We start from the raw sequence: 22,522 nt of genomic DNA on the forward strand, positions 1-22,522 counted from the left end.
CAAATACATAAATATTCCATTCAATCACTGTTTAACAACATAACCCAAAAAAGTACCTTTTGCATACAAAGCATCAACGATATCCAGAAAAGGATCTAGAAAACCAACTATTCATCAAATACATATACAAAAATTACTTTACACCAATCTCATTCAAAACTAAGCTTCACAAAGAAAAAAATTTTTCTTATTTCTTCCCCAGTGCCTTAACACTCTAAACTCTAGGTAGTGCCTATCTAACACCTTCCCAACCCAGCCTCCCACTGCCCTTGGCTGGAAGACCCCTAATTTGGTTCTGGTCTTTACTCTCCCTTTGCTCAGGTAGATAACCCCACCTTCCTCTGCCCTAAGAGTGAATCAGAATGGCATCACCTTCTAAGCCACAATGCTGGAAGCCAGAACAATCAGGAATGCCTCAAAATGCTGAAGGAAAATGATTTCCAACCTGGAATCCTACCCCACCAGATTAGCAATCAAGTTTGAGGGAGGAGAATAAAGACAATTTTAAAGGTGTTAAAAACGTATTAATTATCTCACAGTTTTACAGGTCAGAAGTCTGAAATGTGTTTCACTGTGCTAAGATCAAGGTGTCAATAGGACTGCATGCCTTCCACAGGCTGTAGGAGAGAATCTGTCTCCTTGCTTTTTCCAGCTTCTGGAAGCTGCCTGTATTCCTTGGCTAAGAGTTCTTCATCTTTAAAGTCAGCAGTATAGCATCTTCCAGTCTCTCTCCAATGCTTACCCTTCTGCCTCCCTCTTCTAAGGACCTTTATGGTTACAATGGAGACACCCAGATAACCCAAGAAAATCTCCCTATCTCAAGGCAATTTAATCACATCTGCCAAGTCCTTTTTGATACGTAAGGTAACATATCCTGAAGAATCCAGAGATTAGAATGTGGACCTCTTTGTGGGGCCATTATACCGTCTACCATTCAAGTTCTCAAAATTTTTTTTACCTCCTGTGCATTTCTTCTCACTTGGTTGGTAGTATCCAAGACACAGGCAGAAGAAATACAAATCTTCTCATGAGTAAATGTATTTTAAATGAAGACTCAATCAATTTGTACAAAGTGCCAAGAACATAAGTACAGTCTTCAAATTATAAAACACCCATGAGATGACAAAATAGCCACCATTAGCAAGAAATATAGAAACAAAAACCATTGTCAGATCAATAAAGACTATAGACACTGGAATTATCAGTTTTGAGGTATAAATAAGAATATTTAATATGCTTAAATAAATAAGATAGTTGAAAATATAATGAAGTTATAAGGAACTATCAAAATTAGCCAGGTATATTTAAAAAAGAACCAAGTAAAATTTCTAGAAAATAAACCTGTAATATGAAATCGAAGTTTAAAAACTTTAAAAAAGGGCTAAACAGTAGACTAGACAGTCACAGCTAAGGAATTAGTGAATGAAGGCAGATGAAGAAATTATGCAGAAAATGGCAGAAGGACAATACAATGAAAGATACGCAAGAGAGGCTAAGAGACTTAGAGCATAAAGAAAGTATAACACATATAATCAGAGTTCCATAAAAAGATAAATAGATAAAATGCAGAAAGGAAAAATTCAAAGAGATTGTGACTGGAAATTTTTTAGAATTTATTAAAGACAACGACCTTAAGACTCAGGAGGTCCAATGAAATTACAAGCAGATGCAACAAGGGATAATCTATAATTAAATAGTATATAAAATGCCGAACACCAAAGGCATAAAGAAGATCTGAAAAGCAGCCAGAGAGAAGAGACAGAATACCTACAGGGAAACAATGAGAATGTCAGCTGATTTTTCTACAGCTCTTCTCTTTATTATTTCTATCTGTTTATGTTGGGTTTAATTTGCTCCTCTTTTTCTACTTTCTTCAGACAGAAGCCCAAAACATCAATTTTAGAGCTTTATTTTTTTCTAATATAAACAGTTAATGCTACAAATCTTCAAAGCACTTCTTTAGCTATATCTCACAAATTTTGATATGTTGTTATTTTCACTCAGTTCAAAATATTTTCTAATTTTTCTTGTGACTTCTTGTTTTACTCATGGGTTGTTCAATTTTGAAATATTTGAGACTTTCCAGGTATCTTTCTGTTGATTTCTGTTTAATTCCATTGTGGCCAGAGAACATACTCTATATGATTCCAACCCTTTTAAATTTAATGAGAATTGTTTTATGGCCCAGAATATGGTCTATATTTGGTTAATTTTCATGTGTACTTAAAAAGAGTAAGAATTCTGCTCTTGATGGAAGGAGTGTTTTATAAATGTCTATTAGCTCAAATTGGTTTCAGTGTTAAGTCTTCCGCATGTTTTTTGATTTTCTGTAAACTTGTTCTACCAACTGCTGAGAAAGGAGTGTTGAAACCTCCAACTAGGATTGTGAATATGTCAACTTCTCCTTTCAATTCTCTTAGTTTTACTTTACTTACTTTCAAGCTCTATTATTAGAAGTATAAATATTTAGGCTCATGTCTTCTTTATGAGTAGATAGATCACTTTGTCATCATAAGTCTGTCATTAACCCTGGTTCTATTTCTTGTTCTGAAGCCTACTCTGATATTATTACCACCCAGATTTCTCTTGATTAGTGTTAATGTAGCATATCATTTCCATCCTTTTACTGTTTAAAAAATGTGGTAAAAAATATATAACATAAAAATTAGCATCTTTACCATTTTAAAGTGTACAGCTTAGTAGTGTTAAGTGCATTCACATCCTTGTGCAACCAATCTCTACGATATTTTCATCCTGCAAGAACTGAAACTGTACCAATTAAACAACTCCCTATTCTTCCTTCCCCAACAACTACCCACTCTACTTTCTGTCTCTATGAACTGGACCACTGTAGGGTATGGGATATTAGTAGAATCACATAGTATGTCATTTTGTGGCTGGCTTATTTCACTTGGCATATCTTCAAGATTCATCCACGTTGTAGCACGTGTCAGGATTTCCTTCCTTTTAGAGACAGAATAATATTCCATTGTGTATATGTATACCACATTCTATTTATCCACTTGTATACTGATGGACTCTTGGGTTGCTTCTGTATTTTGGCTCTTGTGAATAATACTGCTAGGAACATGGATGTACAAATATCTCTTCAAGACTCTGCTTTCAATTCCATCCTTGTATTAATATTTTTAACCTACCTGGATCTTTTTAAAGTGGTTTATTGTGGACAGCATAATTGGTTCTTGCTTTTCTATCCAATTTGTCCATCTCCACCTTTTAATGGCATGCTCAGCCCATTTATAGTAATGCAATCATCAGTCTGTTGAGTTTAAATCTACCACTTCATTATTTGTGTTCTATTTGCCCCATCTACCCTTTGCTCATTTTCCCCTCCTTTCCTGCTCACTTTTGGATTAACTGAGTATTCTGAAATGATTAAAGTTTCTTGTTGAAACCTCCAACTATGATTGTAAATATGTCAATTTTTCCTTCCAAATCTCTCAGTGTTACTTATTTTCAAGCTCTACTATTAGAAGTATAAACATTTAGGATTATGTCTTCTTTGTGAGTAGATCACTTTATCATCATAAAAAGTCTCTCTTTATCCCTGGTTCTATTTCTTGTTCTGAAGCCAACATTGATATTATTACCATCCACATTTATAATTTTCCATGTTGTAGCATGTGTCAGAATTTCGTTCTTATCAGTATTGCCACTCGGAGATAGAGCTTGTTAGCTGTATGTATCTCTTTTATTTTTTTCAGTGTTTGCTCTAGAGTTTGCAGTATATATCTTTAACTTATCACAGTCTACCTTCAAATTATAATTTCATGGATAATATAAGGACAGTACAACAGTATTCTTCCATCCTCCCACCCCATCCTTTGTACTACTGTTGTCATACATTTCACTTCCACATGTTATAGCCTCATAAAATGCTGTCATTAGTTTTGCTGTAAAGAGTCAACTTTTTTTTTTTGTTTTTGAGACGGAGTCTCACTCTGTTGCCCAGGCTGGAGTGCAGTGGTGCGATCTTGGCTCACTGCGATGTCCGCCTCTGTGGTTTAAGCAATTCTCCTGTCTTGGCCTCCCAAGTAGCTGGGATTACAGGGGCCCGCCACCATGCCTGGCTAATTTTTTTATTTTTAGTAGAGATGGGGTTTTACCATATTGGCCAGGCTGGTCTTGAACTCCTGACCTCAAGTAATTCACCCGCCTTGGCCTCCCAAAGTGCTGGGATTATAGATGTGAGCCACCATACCGGATCAAAGATATTTTTAAAAAAATAAAAATAAGTATTTTATATTTTTCACTTATTTGCCATTTTCAGTGATCTTCATTCCATTGTATAGATCTAAATTTCCGTCTGCTGTCCCCTTCTTTCTGCTTGAAAAACTGTTAACATTTCTGACACAGTATGTCCGCTGGTGATAAATTCAACATATATATATATAATATATATTTTATATATAAGATATTTTTGATAGGCAAAGAATTCTAAATTGATCATATTTTTCTTCAGCAGTTTAAAAGTGCTGGTTCCATCATCTCTAGCCTTATGGTTTCTGAAGAGAAGTCTGATGTCATCCCTACCTTTATTCCTCTATAATGCTTTCTTTTTTTTTTCTGACAACATTTACAATTTTCTCTTTATCAGTGGTCTTTAGCAATTTAATTACAATGTGCCTTAGTGTGGTTTTGTTTCTTTTACTTAGGGTTTGTTGAACTTCTTGGATTTGTGTGTTTATGTTTTTCATTAAATTTATAAAAATTTTTGCTATTTCTTTCTTTTTTTTTTTTTTTTGAGATGAAGTCTTACTCTTTCGCCCAGGCTAGAGTGAAGTGGCACAATCTTGGCTCACTGCAACCTCTGCTTCCCCGGGTTCAAGCAGTTCTGCTGTCTCAGCCTCACGAGTAGCTGGGATTACAGGCGCCTGCCACCATGCCCAGCTAATCTTTGTATTTTTAGGAGAGATGAGGTTTGGCCATGTTGGTCAGGCTGGTTTCGAACTCCTGACCTCAGGTGATCCACCTGCCTCAGCCTCCCAAAGTGCTAGGATTACAGGTGTGAGTCACTGCGCCCAGCAATTTTCACTATTTCTGTGTGATTATGTTTTTCATTAAGTTTATTAAAAATTTCACTATTTCTTTACATTTTTTTTCTCTCCCTTTTTCTTCTCAGATTCTAATTAGATTGCTTGATATTGTCCAGTGGCTCACTGAAGCTCTGTTCACTTTCTTTTTTTTTTTGAGACGGAGTCTCGCTGTGTTGCCCAGGCTGGAGTGTAGTGGCATGATCTCAGCGCACGGCAACCTTTGCCTCCCAGGTCCAAGTGATTCTCTTGCCTCAGCCTCCTGAGTAACTGGGACTACAGGTGCCTGCCACCACGCCCAACTAATTTTTTGTATTTTTAGTAGAGATGGGTTTTCACCATTAGGCTCTGTTCACTTTCACCCCACCATCTGTCTTTCCCTTTGAGCTTCATTTTGGACAGTTTCTACTGCTATGTCTTCAAGTTGATTGACCTTTTCTTTTGCAGTGTCTAATCTGTTGTTAACACCATCCAATTTTTTTTATTTCCAGAAGTTCAATTTTGGTCTGTTTTAGATATCTATTTCTTTCCTCTTTATGTTCAAGCTTTCCTTTACATCTTTAAGTTTACTAATAAGATTTATAATACTCATTTTAAGGTCTTTGTTTACAAATCCCATCATTTTTGTCAGTTCTGAATTTGTTTCTACTGATTGATTTCTCCTGATTTTTTTATTGTAATTAATTATTAAATATTATTATTTTTAATCTATCCATCCATCCATCCTTCCTTCTTCCACCCATCTATTTATTTGAGATAGGGTCTCACTATATTGCCCAGGCTGGTCTTACACTCCTGGGCTCAAGCAATCCTCCCACTTTAGCCTCTCAAGTAGCTGGGACTACAGGTACACACCACTGTATCTGGCTTATGTGTTTTATTTTTTGGTTTCTTTTTATGCCTGATAGTTTTTTTTTCTTTTTGAGATGGAGTCTCACTCTGTTGCCCAGGCTGGAGTGCCAGTGGCGTGATCTCGGCTTACTGCACCCTCTGCCTCCTGGGTTCAAGTGATTCTCCGGCCTCAGCCTCCTGAGTGGCTGGGATTACAGGTGTGTGCCACCACACCTGGCTAATTTTTGTATTTTTAGTAGAGATAGGGTTTCACCATGTTGGTCAAGCTGGTCTCGAACTCCTGACCTCGTGATCCACCTGCCTTGGCCTCCCTAAGTGCTGGGATTACAGGCGTGAGCCACCGCACCTGGCCATGCCTGGTAGTTTTTGATTGGTGCCAGACATTGTCAATTTTACATTGTTGGGTGCTGAATTTTGTTGTAGCATAAAGAGTGTTGGATTTTGTTGTAAAATGCAACTAAATTACTTTTGGATTAGTTTGATTCTTTAAAGGCTTCCTTTTAAGCTTTGTTATGGTGGGTCCATAGCATCCTTTATTCTGGTGCTAATTTAGCCCATTTAGGTATGACCATGTTGAGAACCCCAACCAACACCCTGTGTATTATAAGTCTCTCTACTCTGGCTCTTAGGAACACAAACCAGTCCCACACCTGTGTGAGCCCCAGGCATTGTGCAACCTACTACATTTCAGGTAGTTCTTCCCCTGGTTTCAGAAGAGTGTTCTCCTATGTGTATACAACTCTGTAATCAGACAAAGACTCAAGGGGACCCCGCTCCAAATCTCTGAAGTGCTCGTGTTCATCCTAGCACGCTCTCTCTATGGTTCCTTCTCTGGTACTCAGCCTCATAAATCTTAGCCTCCTTGACCTCCCCAAATTCTGATTTCTGCCTTCTCAATTCAGTGAGACAGCTGGGCCCGGTTTCCATTTTCCCCACCTACACTGCAGTGTGGAAACTGCTTCAAGGCAGTACACTGGGGCAATAACACGGCTCACATTGTCTGTTTCCTTTCTCTTGGGGATGACAGTGCTGCATAATCTGTGTTCCACTGTCTTGAAAACCATAGTTTCTTTTTCTTTTTTCTAGTTTGTTTTCAGCAAAAAAGCAACTTCCACAGTGCTTCAAGGGCGGAAGAAAAATGTTCCAAGGCTTTTTTAGATGCTATGCCTGTGTGTAACTTTCATGTCTTCATTTACAACCCTATTCCTGTTCACAACCCAAATTAGTAGACTGAGGTATCTGACATATATTATGTAATGTGAGAGAGAGACAGACAGATAGAATAGGAACAAGTAATGAGCCTGATGCTGTGGTAGAGAACATGCTATCTAGACACCTGGTTCTAGCCGCAGTTCTGTCACTAATTGGGTGTGTACTTTTAGTAATTTAACATCACAATGCCTTAGTTTCCTCACCACATATAAAAACTATGGAATAAGACCATGGGTACTTTTCCCACAAAACACTGTTACACTCTTTATTTCCTCTTAACTCCATTCCCACCAGCTAACACCTTTTTAGGACAAAGCTATAACTGGCCAAATTCTTTAGCATGCTTTCTACCCCGGAAAAATCAAACTGAACTAAGCTTTGGAATTTTTGCCAAGCCACAGTTATAACTAAAATACTATAGCCAAAACACACAAAGCTAGATTATATGCTAACTTCCAAATAAAACCCGTTTCTCTTCTGTACTTTCTACAAGTAGAAACCAAAACCATTCCTTGTTCATCAAGCCTATTAATTATTCAGATAAATGCTTACTTTCCATTTTTTCTAAAGAATCCATAGAAAATAATTTTGGTTTTATTATCAATACTAAGAATACCAACTTTTCCCTGATAATTTCTTATCTTACAGAGTACCTCAATACAGAAAGAATCTCGTTCACTGGATTCATTTCCTTGGGCAATTAAAGAATCTTTTACTGACAAAGCCATTTCCTAATTCTGCTTAGGGCAAGGAAGCCACATTGTTAGTAAACAATTTATGTGATTGGTGGTTTCATGGAAATCTTTACTCAAGCAGATTCTTCACCACATATTTTCCTGTGGTCTTCCTAGGCCAGCCCTTTAATTCCTCACTCCCACTCTTTCTCTTTCTCTCTGTCTCTGTCTGTCTGTCTGTCTGTCTGTCTGTCTCTGTCTCTCATAGCTCTGTCTGTCTGTCTGTCTGTCTGTCTCTGTCTCTGTCTCTCATAGCTCAGTATTCTTTTCCACACCCAGGGAAGTGACAGAGCACCAAGCTGTAGGGAACAGTGCAGTGGGCAGAATCGCAATCAGCCATTACCTGGTGAGATCCAGAAGGCAGACTCTTTACAAGACCCTCAGTGTCGGAGGGGGAATTCCGAGGAGCCTGCTTAACTGGTGACAAACTCTCTGATGTACTGCAGCTGATGAATTGGCAATTTGAAGAACAAATGTAAAAAATAATAATAATAAATAAATAGAAACAAAAATACAGAAGTGCAACTGACGGCAAGATGAAGCAACAGATATATAAAAACAAAAGACAACATAACAATGGGTATCAAAACGATCACGTATTTTTAAACTATTTTCTATACCTGACACTCACTCATTCTTCTAAGTCAATGAACTCATCACTGGGGGAGGCACAGAAACAAATGTGGTACAACCTCTTCAACCCAGTTTACAAAAATCATATTGGAATTCTAGTTACAATATACATTTATCCTTTTGCTGTTTGTCTTTTCCCCCTGCCATCAACCCTCCTTTGGGATAAAGGTTTAAGGGAACAAGCTCTATGGTACCTTTTAATAGCTTAATGGCAATTCACTTTTGTTATAATCAAAGGCAAACCTCTTCTGAATGTATGTTTTAAATTACAGATATATATCCAGGCAAGTCTTGGCTTATTTTGTTCTCTCCATATTTTTATTCCCTACCTATACCATAATCAAATCCCCCCAAAAACCCAGGAAGTCATGAATGAGAAACTAGGGAATGCCATGTCACACAGGCTGAACCTTTTCATGGTGACAGTCGTCTTTAACAACAAGCACTATCTCATATATGAATCAGGCAAAGTGAATGCCAGGAAGTAAGAAAGCTGGGGTACAGCGTAGGGATTTTCCAATGAGATGTGTCATCAGTACAGCTTAAAGCCTTTTGATACATACTTTTAAAACTTAGGAGTTTGGGGAGAATCACATTTAAAGTGTCATTACTAAGACCAAAGCATACCATGCATTCTGCAAACTGTTCCTTCTGTGAAATGGGAGGCTACATGCTCTGAACCAAAATGGTTTAATTATTCTAATACATAATCAGTCAGGATCTTAATTATTGATAACACAATACATGTATGAAAAAAGAAAACTAATGCACACACGCACACATACACAAGGGCATTTTACATGAAGAGCACAAATATTCAGATGTGCATAAAAACTCTATGTAACTTGATAATCCAATTTCATCCAGATGGTATGCTCAATATCTTTCTAATACAAACATGTGACATATTCATGGACAAATCATAATAGCTGTTGGGTTAGCTCGGAGCTAGCTGGTTAGTCATCAACAAAGGAGAGGGGCTGAATACATATACAGGAATATTAACAGCAACGGGCAATGTGATTAGTTACCATGTGTCTAGTGGGAGTGGAAGAGGAGACCCAGCCCTGTTATAGTCCCAATGTGTCTTCTATGTCAGCTTTTCTTAAGAAGTAGAAGATAAGCAGGATCTGATCCCAGCACACCAAGGTAGAAAAGGTACAGGAGGAGGAAAAAAACCAAAGTAAGAAGAACAGCAGCATTCATGATGCCATGCAGGAGTCTAAGGAACTCTTTCCTGCCCCTCATTAACCCCGAAGCAAGAACTACAAAGACTGGCATGTCACCACCCTGGATTAGTCTCATGTTGAAACCAACAGTCCAGCTATATTTAATCATAAAACACTCACCATGCAAGGGGGGCAGATACAGTCAGCAGAATAGAAGCATTCCAAGCAAGTAATATCTGAATTTGAACACTCAAACTTGTTAAAACACGGCACTCCTAAAAACTCTAGATCAGCAGAGCCCATAGATAGAGGTTCCCACCATCCACCAGCAAGAGAGTTCAGGACATGCAATCCTTTCACATCAGAGTCCCTTCAGGATGGTTAAAGTTAGATCTGTGTACCAGCAACACTGCTCATGCTACATCAACTTGAATTCAGCCTCTGCTCCCAGTCTTACCACATGAGTTCTACATAGCTTATATGGGTTAGCTTTCCAGCTGGAGTGGGGAAAAGAGAAGGTCCTTTAATTAGATACGCACCCTATGCTTAAACATGTTCCATTTGAGAAGCCATTAACAAAAAGAAAGTCTATTTTTCTTTATTGCTGATATATTTTGTTATCAACTCTTATTATCCCATTTTGGGTGAATCCAGCTAAGAATGATCAAAGCAATAAAGCTACTTAAGCTTGGAGTGGGGTAGGGGAACTACAAAAAGGAAAAGCCCTGCACCATCATCACACTGGGCTGGGGGAGGTAGTTTATTAAAACCACTGCTTTTTTCCTTCTTTCTTTCTTTCTTTCTTTTTTTTTTTAAAGAGACAAGATCTTGCTATGTTGCCTAGGCTAGACTCAAACGCCTCGGCTCAAGCAATCCTCCTGCCTCAGCCTAAGTAGCTGGGACTTACAGGCGCATGCCACTAATTCCAGCTCACAACCTCTTAATTAGGGTTTTATACTTCCTAACTGGAAAGAACCAACTTGTCAGTTTATTAGCAAGAAATTGAAATTAAACTCTTAAACTGGGTAAGTGATGTCTTAAGAATACTAATTGCATAGTGGATGGTATTGAAACAGAGCACAGACTGCTGAGCAGCTCATCTCACCAAACCTAAGAAGGAAACTGGAACACAGATTAGAATCATATTTCACATTTAATAGCAGGCCCACTGATTTCCACTTGCCCATGTTAGAACACCTCCTAAGGAGACTGCCTGATTCTGACATGAAAGAAAATAGTAGTTAATTCTTTAAAATCCTTTTTTCATTAAATACAGAAGTTTCTATAAACCCTGATTCCCTCCCTCCACCCCTGCCCTAAAAAAACAGTGTTTCTTACCCAGTGTAATCCCGTTTAGAGTTTTTCCTTCTATAGAGGACAGCCAGAATCATGCTGATGAGCAGAGTGAGACCTAGGACCACAGCAGTAACTATGCCCACCACTACCCAAACTGGAAACACAGGCAAATTCTCTAGAGAGAAAGAACAAAATAGTTTTAAGGTACATTGCTACAGAGAGAAAACATGGAATTTTATTAAATTAACAAGCAAGTATCTTCATTTAGCAGTTACCATACCCTCTTTTATTATCCAAATTATGAGACCCTACTATCTATCCTATTACTATGTAATTCATGACATGCAAATATTAGATGAGAAAGAATGAATTATGGAACTAAGCATTTCTACACCTACAATCCCTCTCAGCGCTCTAAAGAAAAACTGGAGGTGTGAATTTACCTGGATCTACTCTCCGACAAAGCAGACTTTGTCTCAAAAATGAGACATCAGAACCTGCATTTCCTGTTTGTTCTCAAAATCAAAAGGAAGAAATAACTGTGCTGTTGTTGAAAGCTTTTTCCTGGAGAATATAAAACAGTATGAATCTCCTTCTTTCCCACTGCCCATCACATCCAAACATAATGAATTTGGTCTTTCTTCTAATTAACACTGAAAACTTCATACTCCTGAAATTAGACCAACAGGCGCCAGATGGTAGGAATAAAAACGGAGAAATCAGCCACTCTGGGTCAGAATGAGCAACAAGTTCCCCAACTCCAAGTGTGTTTGGTAGAGCCACAGGTTCACGGCAACAGGGAGCACAACTGTATGGCAGAAATCCTCCCTCCAAACCCAGCACGAAATGCAACTCATGTCCTCCAACCAAACATGAGATAAAGGAGACTGCATTATTACTGCCAAAATACTCAAGGAAGTACCTTTTTCTACGACATAGAGCCTAATGTGTCCAGGCTGGACAACGATGTCAGGAGGGTTTTTGACATCACAGATATAGGTGCCATTGTGTATAAACTGCATATTTTCTATGTTGATTGATGCATCTTTCTTGTCAAGGTCTCCAGCCCAGCTGATTCTGTCTTTAAATGGTGGATAATTCCCAAGGTACACTTGCCCTTGGGAGTAGTGGAAAAACTGCAATTAGAAAAAAAGGAACACATGAACTATTCTCAAAGGCAGAATTCCTAAACTCTGGAATGTGCATGCTATGAAAGGTTCTTTTAAAGACTTCACACGGAAAGAAATGCAACATCATATTACAAATCACAAGTTATGGAATCTAAGCCAGACAGAAGTTTAGAGATCATAGGACTCAACCCTGCCAAGTTTCAATGGAAGAATCAGACTCATATATCATCTCTAATCCTCTCAATATTTCATTGATATAATTATTACCACCCATAATTTTATAAAAGACAAAATGGAGACTCAAGAGAAGTCATTTTCCCAAGGTCCCAATGATAGTAAATTGGGGACCCAGAGTAAAATTTAGGCCCATCTGAGTCTTCAAAGCCAATGTTCTTCCAATAACACCATGATTGGGCCCAGTGATTCCCAAGGCTTCAGAAAGCTTAGTGTTGAGTTAGCTTACCACTAAGATACAAGAGGCACAAAGGAAAAGAATCCTAAATATTTCAGATCAGCTAATCTGTTTCTCCCTCTTCCTTCTGGTTTCCTATGGAAAAGTTATGGGTGTGTGAAAGGAACAAAGCCCAGATAACACAAGATACTCTCGCCGGCTTTTGAAAGTTCAGCCTTTGGCCCCTTTCCCTTTCCAATCCTCAGTCTCTCCTCAGTCCTGCTTTCAGCAAAGGAACTGTCTTCTCAAAGTAAACCTTGTCAAACTCAGCACCTGGAAGCAGGGTTAAGGCCCAGTGGGAGGGGATCTATCCTCACACTTGGCTCTAATCCAAGCAGCTATGCTGGAGGCCTATGTCTTTGTTCTGGATAATGGACGGGGTGATGATGGGGCTGGGGATAGAAACCAGCTCTATTAGCAATTCAAACAGAATATTTTCAGAACCCTTTGAGCACGCTGAAAACCCCAGTGCAGACTCATCCATTCCTATGATTTAATGATCATCTAGATTTTCTTTCTTTCTTTTTTTATTATTATACTTTAGGTTTTAGGGTACATGTGCACAATGTGCAGGTTTGTTACATATGTATCCATGTGCCATGTTGGTGTGCTGCACCCATTAACTCGTCATTTAGCATTAGGTATATCTCCTAATGCTGTCCCTCCCCCCTCCCCCCACCCCACAACAGTCCCCAGAGTGTGATGTTCCCCTTCCTGTGTCCATGAGTTCTCATTGTTCAATTCCCTCCTATGAGTGAGAACATGCGGTGTTTGGTTTTTTGTCCTTGCGATAACAGGCAACCTACAGAATGGGAGAAAATTTTTGCAACCTACTCATCTGACAAAGGGCTAATATCCAGAATCTACAATGAACTCAAACAAATTTACAAGAAAAAAACAACCCCATCAAAAAGTGGGCGAAGGACATGAACAGACACTTCTCAAAAGAAGACATTTATGCAGCCAAAAAACACATGAAAAAATGCTCATCATCACTGGCCATCAGAGAAATGCAAATCAAAACTACAGTGAGATACCATCTCACACCAGTTAGAATGGCCATCATTAAAAAGTCAGGAAACAACAGGTGCTGGAGAGGATGTGGAGAAATAGGAACACTTTTACACTGTTGGTGGGACTGTAAACTAGTTCAACCATTATGGAAGTCAGTGTGGCGATTCCTCAGGGATCTAGAACTAGAAATACCATTTGACCCAGCCATCCCATTACTGGGTATATACCCAAAGGACTATAAATCATGCTGCTATAAAGACACATGCACACGTATGTTTATTGTGGCACTATTCACAATAGCAAAGACCTGGAACCAACCCAAATGTCCAACAACGATAGACTGGATTAAGAAAATGTGGCACATATACACCATGGAATACTATGCAGCCATAAAAAATGATGAGTTAATGTCCTTTGTAGGGACATGGATGAAACTGGAAAACATCATTCTCAGTAAACTATCACAAGCATCATCTAGATTTTCTTAACTCCCAAACCTCTCTCTCCATCAATAGCTCTAGACTCCTTGCCCAATTGCCTACTCACTTTACCACCTGGCTGCCCCACTCCCCCAAGCTTGTCACCCTCTCTTACAAACTTCATCTTCCCCTCTTCATGTATTGCGTCTTCACTGATGGTTACTGTTTCTTTCCAAAACCATAAATCTTGAAGTAATCCTTGATTCTCTTTCTTCCCATACAGTTAATCCCCCAATATTGTCAATTTGTCTCATTAGTTTCTCTCAGTTCTCTCTTCTCTCTATTCAGTTCCCACTGATAATATCTGTTTTTATGTTTTCATCATCTTGGACTATGGCCTCTTAACTGGTAAGTCTAACTCATCATCTTCCACAATGCCCAAATGATCACTGATAATAATGGTTAATATTATAACATTTATCAAATATTTACTCTGCATTTCATATGACCTAAATGCTTGTTAAGAACCATGAAGGGTCTGAGATTTTACCCTACTTACAAGCTAACAAAGTTAGTTGGCCACAGGTTCAGAGATGCTGACAGAAGACACGGACTCCTGTGAAATCTTCACTCCCATGAAGAAGACTCAGAAACAAAGAACCTTATGAGCAGAAAGCATGTGTTTGTTCCTCTTGCCCCGCAAGTCCCACAGCCATGACATGGAGGGGCTGACGTGGATGTTGTGCAGGCAGAGGCACTGCATCACAGCGGAGGAACCCCAAGCTCAGGGAACACAAATCTCTTACAAGGGGCAGAAGACATGTCTGACTTTAGCCCTGAAAGGAGACGCTACCTTTACTATACTCAAGAATACACAAATTTGTCCTCTGCTCCAGAGGGTAACATCATCTCTGCCTTCCAAAGCTAGTTACTGTATAAAAAAAGTCCAGAACAAAGGCAGCCAGTGCCTTTGCTAGCAAGGTGTGCAAAAACGTGAAAGACCCATGGAAAACTGTCTCCCAACAACTCTCTAGCCCTCACAACCACCCTAGGAGGTGAGATTCGCCTACCTGATATTTCATAAATAGGGAATGTGAGGCTCAGGAAACCTTGGTGACTTCCCCAAAGTCATAGGTTTTAGAGATGGAATTCAAACTCAGCTCTGATTTCAAAGCTTACGCTATTTCCAATGTTTAATGCCTCTCAGGTGGGATCATGTCTTATCTGTTCAAAGTCCTTCACTCTCTCTTCTTCACTAGAAAATGAACCATAAACTCTCAGCTTTGCAAATGAATCCTTCCATCACCTGCTCTCTGCCTTCCCTTCCCACAACATCTCCACATATTCCCTGCCTTGCATTTCTGAACCAGTGGGGATGAGTTACATGATGCTGTTTCTCAGCACTGGTTCTAAGACAGCTCCCTCAGTCAGGCTCCCTCATTGACTGGGGGCCATTTGAAGGCAGAGGATAAGATGTATTTTTCTCTGTACTCCTTAGCACTTTGGACACAGCAGGAACTACATAGTTTGCTGAATCAAACTGAGGAATAACGTCTTGGTCAAACCAGTGAGAGATGGAAATAAAACAGTGAAAAATTCACAGAAAAGACTAGAATCATTATCAATCAATATTTTTAAAGTACAAGCCGAGGTACTAAAGCTATGAGGTATAGTAAAGATGTAAGACAGGCATGTCCTCTTAAAACACCCATATTCAGGAAGAAGAAGAGGAAAATTGTCATATTAAGGGATCTGTATTACAGGAATGGCCCAGATAAGGGTAGTGAGTTTTAAGGGCTAAAAGATTAAAAAAAAAAAAAGAGGCATTATGGAGGAGACAGAGGGTAAAAATGGGGTACAGCTTAAATGACAAGTGTTCAGAAGTAGGAAAGCAAAGCACAAAGCATTTTTACTAAACTGGAAGTGATGCCACAAGAGAACAGAAGTGAGGCTAAAGTGGTAGGCTGGGCCAAATTGTAATGAGCTTTTAATTCTAGACAAATGCTGTCAGCAATGGGAATCTAGGTTTCTGACAACCTGCAGTGGCAAGGTGAAAGAGCTGTTCTAAGACTACACACCTGCTGGCATATGAGGGTTGGATTGAAAGGTGAAAAAAACAGAAGCAGAAGAATAACAAGGGGCTACTGCACAAGACCAGGCACACAGTTAACATTGCTCAATAGACAGCAGAGACACAGGAAGGCTGACAAAGAGCTAGACGCCAGAAACAAAGTAGGAAGAACCAGCAAAGGTTCTTATTTCTTGGGGACAGAAGGCAAGTGGTAAGGGACAGGGAAGGAAAGGACAGAAAACACAAAACAAAACAAAACAAAATGATTACAAAGCTCATCTGTAGATGAACACAATTACCCTAAAAAAAAAAAAAAAAGCAGAAAAGGGAAACAGAAGGGAGAAAAAATGAGTTCAGTTTCAGACATGTGGATCCCGAGGCCATGGGCCAAAAAAGCCATCTACAGTACGGCTTTTGAATATACTGGGTTTGAATATACTTTTCCTGTAAAACCTATAAAAACAAAAAAGCAACCCACTCATCTTATTAAATGTGTTCCGACATTTTGGAATTAAAGGATCCTATGTCAATAACTGAACATGCTGGGATTAACTGCAATCAGACCCGTGTGTAAGTATAAGTTGATTAGCTAAAAATATTAATCAGAATTACAGCATGTTCTTAAGTTTTCAGTTATGTAAACCTTCATGGACCCACATGACAAGGCTGTTTCCAGCATAAATGGAACTGCTCTTTAAAAGAAAGCTATTACCTCTGGGTGTCTTCCTGATAACTGCTTCATTTTCTATGGACTTAAATAATGGCTCTCACACCCACTCTTGCAGAAGACTTCAGTGGGAAATCTTTAAATGTTTAAATAGTTCTTTGGACTCTCTTGAGTAAACTTATGTGTTTAATCTTGCCTCTATGGGAACATTAGTGTTATGTTCTATGCTGATGCCATATTTATGTAAAGCAGAGAATGCCTCTGTATGTCTTTCCATGGTATCTGTATGGATTCCTGTGTTCACCCTTATAGCTACTGTAAGGGAAGGCCTCTCTTATAAAGACCTCTAGACTATGCATTCTCCATAGGGGAGATTCTCCCCCAAGGGAGCAAACACTGGCTCTTGGGTGGGAAGCTTTGAGAAAATCTTACTCTTTTATATGTAAAACAGTTGCAGAGGATATCTACAATATTAACATTTCATGGAAGGGGGCAGAGATTAAGAAAAAATGTGAAAAGCCTCCTTTTAAAAATAAATTTTAAAAACTACTGAGAAGCACTGCCTTAGGTAATCCCTAAAACCTATGAGGCTGTAAATATTATTAGCAGATTTTTCTACCTGAGAGAGAAATAATACATAAGGGAAATCATACCGTATTGAAGTTTAAACAATTCTAACCTGTGTGGTGTGGCCATGGGTGAATAACTCTTGAGTCAGTGTCTCCCATCCTCCCCACCCTGTCTTCCTCATAGAGCTGTCAAGATTAAATGGCATAGGCATATGACAGGCCCAACATCTAGGTGGTGATCAACAATGTAACTCACCATTCAGAAGAATTGGGCATTCTTAAAGATAGATGACAGACTGTCTTTGCTAAATACTGACAACCTGAAACATGCAACAGTACTAAAATATGTGCCAACATATGAAGGGCATTCCACATGCTGGGAGAACAACAGTAACAACCAATTGTGTATTTTAGTAACTCAAGAGCTAGACACTCTCCTGAGCACTTATCTTGTATAATCTTACTTTATCCTCCTAACACCCTTGTGTGGGAGGTTTTATCGTCTCCATTTTACAGACCAGAACCAAGATAGTCAGTTCATGTTTAATAAACACCCACTGCAGGCCGGGCGCGGTGGCTCACGCTTGTAATCCCAGCACTTTGGGAGGCCGAGGCGGGCGGATCCCGAGGTCAGGAGATCGAGACCCCGGTGAAACCCCGTCTCTACTAAAAATACAAAAAAAAATTAGCCGGGCGTGGTGGCGGGCGCCTGTAGTCCCAGCTACTCGGAGAGGCTGAGGCAGGAGAATGGCGTGAACCCGGGAGGCGGAGCTTGCAGTGAGCCAAGATCGCGCCACTGCACTCCAGCCTGGGTGACAGAGTGAGACTCCGTCTCAAAAATAAAAAAAAAATAAAAAATAAATAAACACCCACTGCATAACCAGCACTCCACTAGTTACTAACTAACCCTTTTTTCAACCCTCTGGTGCTGTATTTCTGTTACATCCTTCATCTTACTCCAAAGTCATCTATATATCAGCCTTCCTCCTAATCATCTCTGGGTGAGAGCAAGGATTCTGTTTTAGACATTTCTGAAGGCCCTACATAACCCACTACATAGTAAGCTCCCAAATCAATATTGCTAAATCAGATGGACTATATGCTAAATTAAAAAAAGATAAATCAGAAGGTGCATACATATATATGTATATAAAATTTGGTAATACATAAAATAAATATCAATAAATATGCGGCAATAAAAGATGAAAAGATGCAGGATAAATCCTGATTAGAGTCAGTGTGGTCAATTAAGATCAATTTCAGAATGGGATTTGATGGTGGAGAGGAACTGAACAAAGACAGGGAAACCAGATGCATTTAAGAGATGCTGAACTTATTTTATCCTGAAGCAAGAGAAAGGCCTTGAAGTCTATAATAGATAACAAATACACTCATTTTGGAAATGAACCATCAGAAAAATGGATCACTAATTATACAGCAGTAAAGAAACCTGTGAGGTAGGACTAGCCAAGAGCAGTCAAGCATTCTTACCGACACAGTAGTGTCAGCCCCCTCTGGCTGGAAGCTCCAGGAGACTGAGGTTAACCCGCCAGTCGTACTAGTAGACTTGAACTTGCAGGTCAGCTTCCCTTGTGTACCGTTTGCCACGAAGATTTCTTTTGGCGTATATACTTCCAAGGCTGATACTCCAGCTGTCACTGAAGAGAAAGGAATAAGGGTAGTTAAAAGTAGGACTTAGCATGAATACCACTGTGCATTTTTGCCAGACAAGAAAAGATACAGCAAAGTTACGGGATATATACAGTAATTCACTGCCATTACATATTTCTGGCACCATATTCTATAGCTAAGTTCAATCAGAATAGCACTATAAACAGAATAATTGCTGATGGTTTAGGTTTGTATTGCTTTTTAGTTAAGATATTTTTATTAGTTTGGCTATATTGAATATTTATTTTTTTAACTAATAGACTTTTTAAAAGAGCGGTTTTAGGTTTACAGAAATACTGAATGGAAGGTAGAATTCTCATATTCTCTCACTCCCCCACGGCCATCCTGTTTCTCCTATTATTAACATCTGGCATTAGTGTTATATATTTGTTTTAATTGATGAGCCAATATGGTTACATCATTGTTAACCAAAGTCCATAGTTTACATTAGGATTTGCGTTAGTGTTGCAGATCTTATGGATTTTGACAAAGGTGTATAGTGACGCCTCCACCATTATAGTATCATACAGAATGGTTTCACTCCCTAAGCATCCCCTGTGCTACACCAATTTATTCCTGCCCTCCTTTCCCCCACACCCCTGGCAAACACTGACCTTATACTGTCTCTATAGTTTTGCCTTTTCTAGAATGTTATCTAGTTAAAATCATACAGCATGTAGCCTTTTAAGGCTGGCTTCTTTCACTTAGTAATATGCACTTAACTTTCTTTCATGTCCTTTTGTGGCATAATATCTCATTTCTTTTTATTGCTGAATAATATACAAATTGTATGGATGTACCACAGTTTATTCATTCACCTACTGAAGGACTTCTTGGTGGCTTCCCTGATGGTCTATTTTTAATGAGGTGATGGGCGTATTTTTATTTCTTTAAGTAGTTCTCATGCTCATCTGTTATGTAATTGTTATCACACTGAACTTTTCTCATCATCCATATGTAATGCAATTAAAACTATCGTAAGATATAACTTCATTTTAAAGCCACATTTATTATTTAAGTGATCCTTTTCTTGTAAAGAACTTAAGGAAGAAAAATGCATATTTTGGTTTTGTTAGTGAAATCATACCTACCATAAGACTTCACTGTGCTAGGTAAGTAAACAGCTGATTACACTGTATATCATTTTCATTTCACCCATCAAGTTTTGTCAGTTAGCCTAAGCCCAGGAAAGAGTAATTAAAATGTGTCTACCATTTGGAATATAAAAATGGTTCTTTTTTCAAGATCTGCAATCATAGGCAACTGCAGGAATTGTTAGATTGCTGTTAAAAGTATTTGCCAAATTGCTAAAGATTGCTAATTTGAACATACTGCTATAAAAGAAATGCTTTCACAGACAAAAAGAAAGTCAGAAAAAAAAAAACTTATTTGGCCCAAAATTGGTAACTTAAAAATACCCATCTTCGATATTTTTTAAAGAAATCGTTTGGAATAAATATCTGCAGTGTTGCAATAATTCTTAGAATGTAACAGACGGGCAGAAGAAGGAAGAGTATTGTCAGCCAGGACTGATGGTCATTTTCAGAATTTTTTCTCCTTGAAGACTTAACTGACTCTCAGCCAAGGAGAACAAGAGTACTCCCCCATTCCTCCCAACCATCTTGCAAATGTTTATTCTCAGGACACAATGGGTGCTTTTGGCTATTCTTTTAAATAAACTGATAGCCATACTGCATCAAGCAGATTTTTTTTTCTGCTAAAGAGGGTGGATTATTATTATAGGGAACAATAGATTATTATTTGTGGTCCAAACCTCAAAACAAGCATTTCTTTCAGAGGAGATGGCAAACAAAAGAGTTCCTTGCTATTGTGGGTAGGCAGAAAAGCAGCCCCAGGGCACTTGAGTTCAAAATGAAGGACAAAGCACAAGACTAGACTAGTGAACCAGCTTATTCCAGGAAGCAGCACCGGCTTGCAACCCTTATTCACTCTGTATGATTTTGACTAGTTTTCTCCATGGTGATGAGCACCAGAAAGCCACAGTCTCTAAAAGTCTATAAATAAGGTTTCTCAAGGATTTTCTTTTCTTTCTTTCTTTCTTTTTTTCTTTTTTGAGACCGAATCTCAATCTTGTCACCCAGGCTGGAGTGCAGTGGCGCAACCTCTGCCTCCTGGCGCAACCTCTGCCTCAGCCTCCCAAGTAGCTGGGATTACAGACACCCACCACCACGCCGGGCTAATTTTTGTATGTTTATTAGAGACGGGGGTTTCACCATGTTGGCCAGGCTGGTCTCGAACTCCTGACCTCGGGTGATTCGCCAGCCTCGGCCCCCCAATGTGCTGGGATGACAGGCGTGAGCCACCGCACCCAGCCTTCTTCAAGGATTTTCTTAAACCAGATCCCTTCCTCAAGGCCTGGCTGCAAGACTTGTCATCCTGAGACATTATTTAAAGATGGAATTAGACCAAGTGTCCAAGTTTACAGTCACAGAATTTTGAGCAAAAAGACTAACCAAATTCCCAAATGGCTTTTAGGCATATATTTAAGACACAGATTTCGTTATACCAAAGCTAGGTAATAAACAGGTGGCTTTTTAAAAAACAACAACACTCTTTGGCTAATTTGAACATGTAGCTCTTAGCCAGGATTATGAAATCCAAAGCTAGCCCATCAGCTAGCTCAAGAAAAAGAAAATGACGCCACACACTGAGAAATTAACTTCCTCCCATCCCTGGCTACCTACGCTTTTCTCTAATATTACTCTTGTCCTCATTTTTGGAGATTTCATCAGTCATAAGATAAACCTTCTAAAACTCTAGTCTGTTTATCTTCTCCAATAATCTGGGTAAGATCAGGCCTACCCTAGCCACTCATTCCTATGGTCATACCTGTTCAATCAGGTTTAGCCTACAGCTGCTTCCTTACATATTTTAAGTTTGGCCTGAGGATTTTTCTGTACACTGTGAACTGTAACAAGTATAGGTGTAAACAGGCCGTAGCCAATCACTTTGTGCCAATCACCAAGTTTTGGCCAATCAAATGTAGCCAACTGTTCAAATTGTGTTCAAATAAGGCAAATGCCGAGCTATAATCAATGCGGCTGTTTCTGTACCTCACTCCTGTTTTCTGTACATCACTTTCCTTTTCTGTCCATAAATCTTCTTCCACCACGTGGCTGCGCTGGCGTCTCTGAGCCTACCTTGGCTCAGAAGGCTGCCCATTTCGCAATTCATTCTTTGTTCAATTAAACTCCTTTAAATTTAATTCAGCTGAAGTTTTTCTTTTATACCCTAAACCAGGGCTTCTCAACCTCAGCACTACTGACAACCAGGATGGACAATCCTTTGTTGTGGGAAACTGTGCTATACCTTGTAGGATGTTGAGCAGCACCCCTGGCCTCTACCAGATGACAGCAGTATCTCCTCTGCCTCCAGTTGTGACAACCAAAAATGTCTCCAGACATTGCAAATGCCTCCTCAGAGGTGAAATCCCCCCAGCTGAGAATCACTAGCTGTAGACCCTATCATCAGTACCAGCACCCACTCCAGAATCATAGTTTCAGGCTTCTCTACTCCCTAATTGACCACTTCTTAGCTTTCCAATATCCTCCAAAACCCT

The 22,522-nt window shown here is 39.1% G+C and overlaps 1 protein-coding gene across 2 annotated transcripts in view; it reads right to left on the reverse strand.

The window, feature by feature from the left end:
- MPZL1 (myelin protein zero like 1) overlaps window positions 1-22,522 on the reverse strand; it is a 70,145-nt gene that overhangs the window by 7,306 nt on the left and 40,317 nt on the right. The window contains exons 2-5 of one of the 2 annotated variants that reach the window (XM_032161090.2): window positions 18,763-18,929; window positions 11,873-12,086; window positions 10,993-11,125; window positions 8,196-8,298 (exon numbers count right to left, since the gene is read on the reverse strand). In XM_032161090.2, coding sequence (XP_032016981.1) covers window positions 8,196-8,298; window positions 10,993-11,125; window positions 11,873-12,086; window positions 18,763-18,929 — 617 coding nt within the window. The remainder of the gene's footprint in view (window positions 1-8,195; window positions 8,299-10,992; window positions 11,126-11,872; window positions 12,087-18,762; window positions 18,930-22,522) is intronic. The other variant, XM_032161091.2, reaches the window with a different exon arrangement.

Source organism: Hylobates moloch, unplaced genomic scaffold (genome assembly GCF_009828535.3).
Source record: "Hylobates moloch isolate HMO894 unplaced genomic scaffold, HMol_V3 SCAFFOLD_8, whole genome shotgun sequence".
NCBI classification, from domain to species: domain Eukaryota; kingdom Metazoa; phylum Chordata; class Mammalia; order Primates; family Hylobatidae; genus Hylobates; species Hylobates moloch.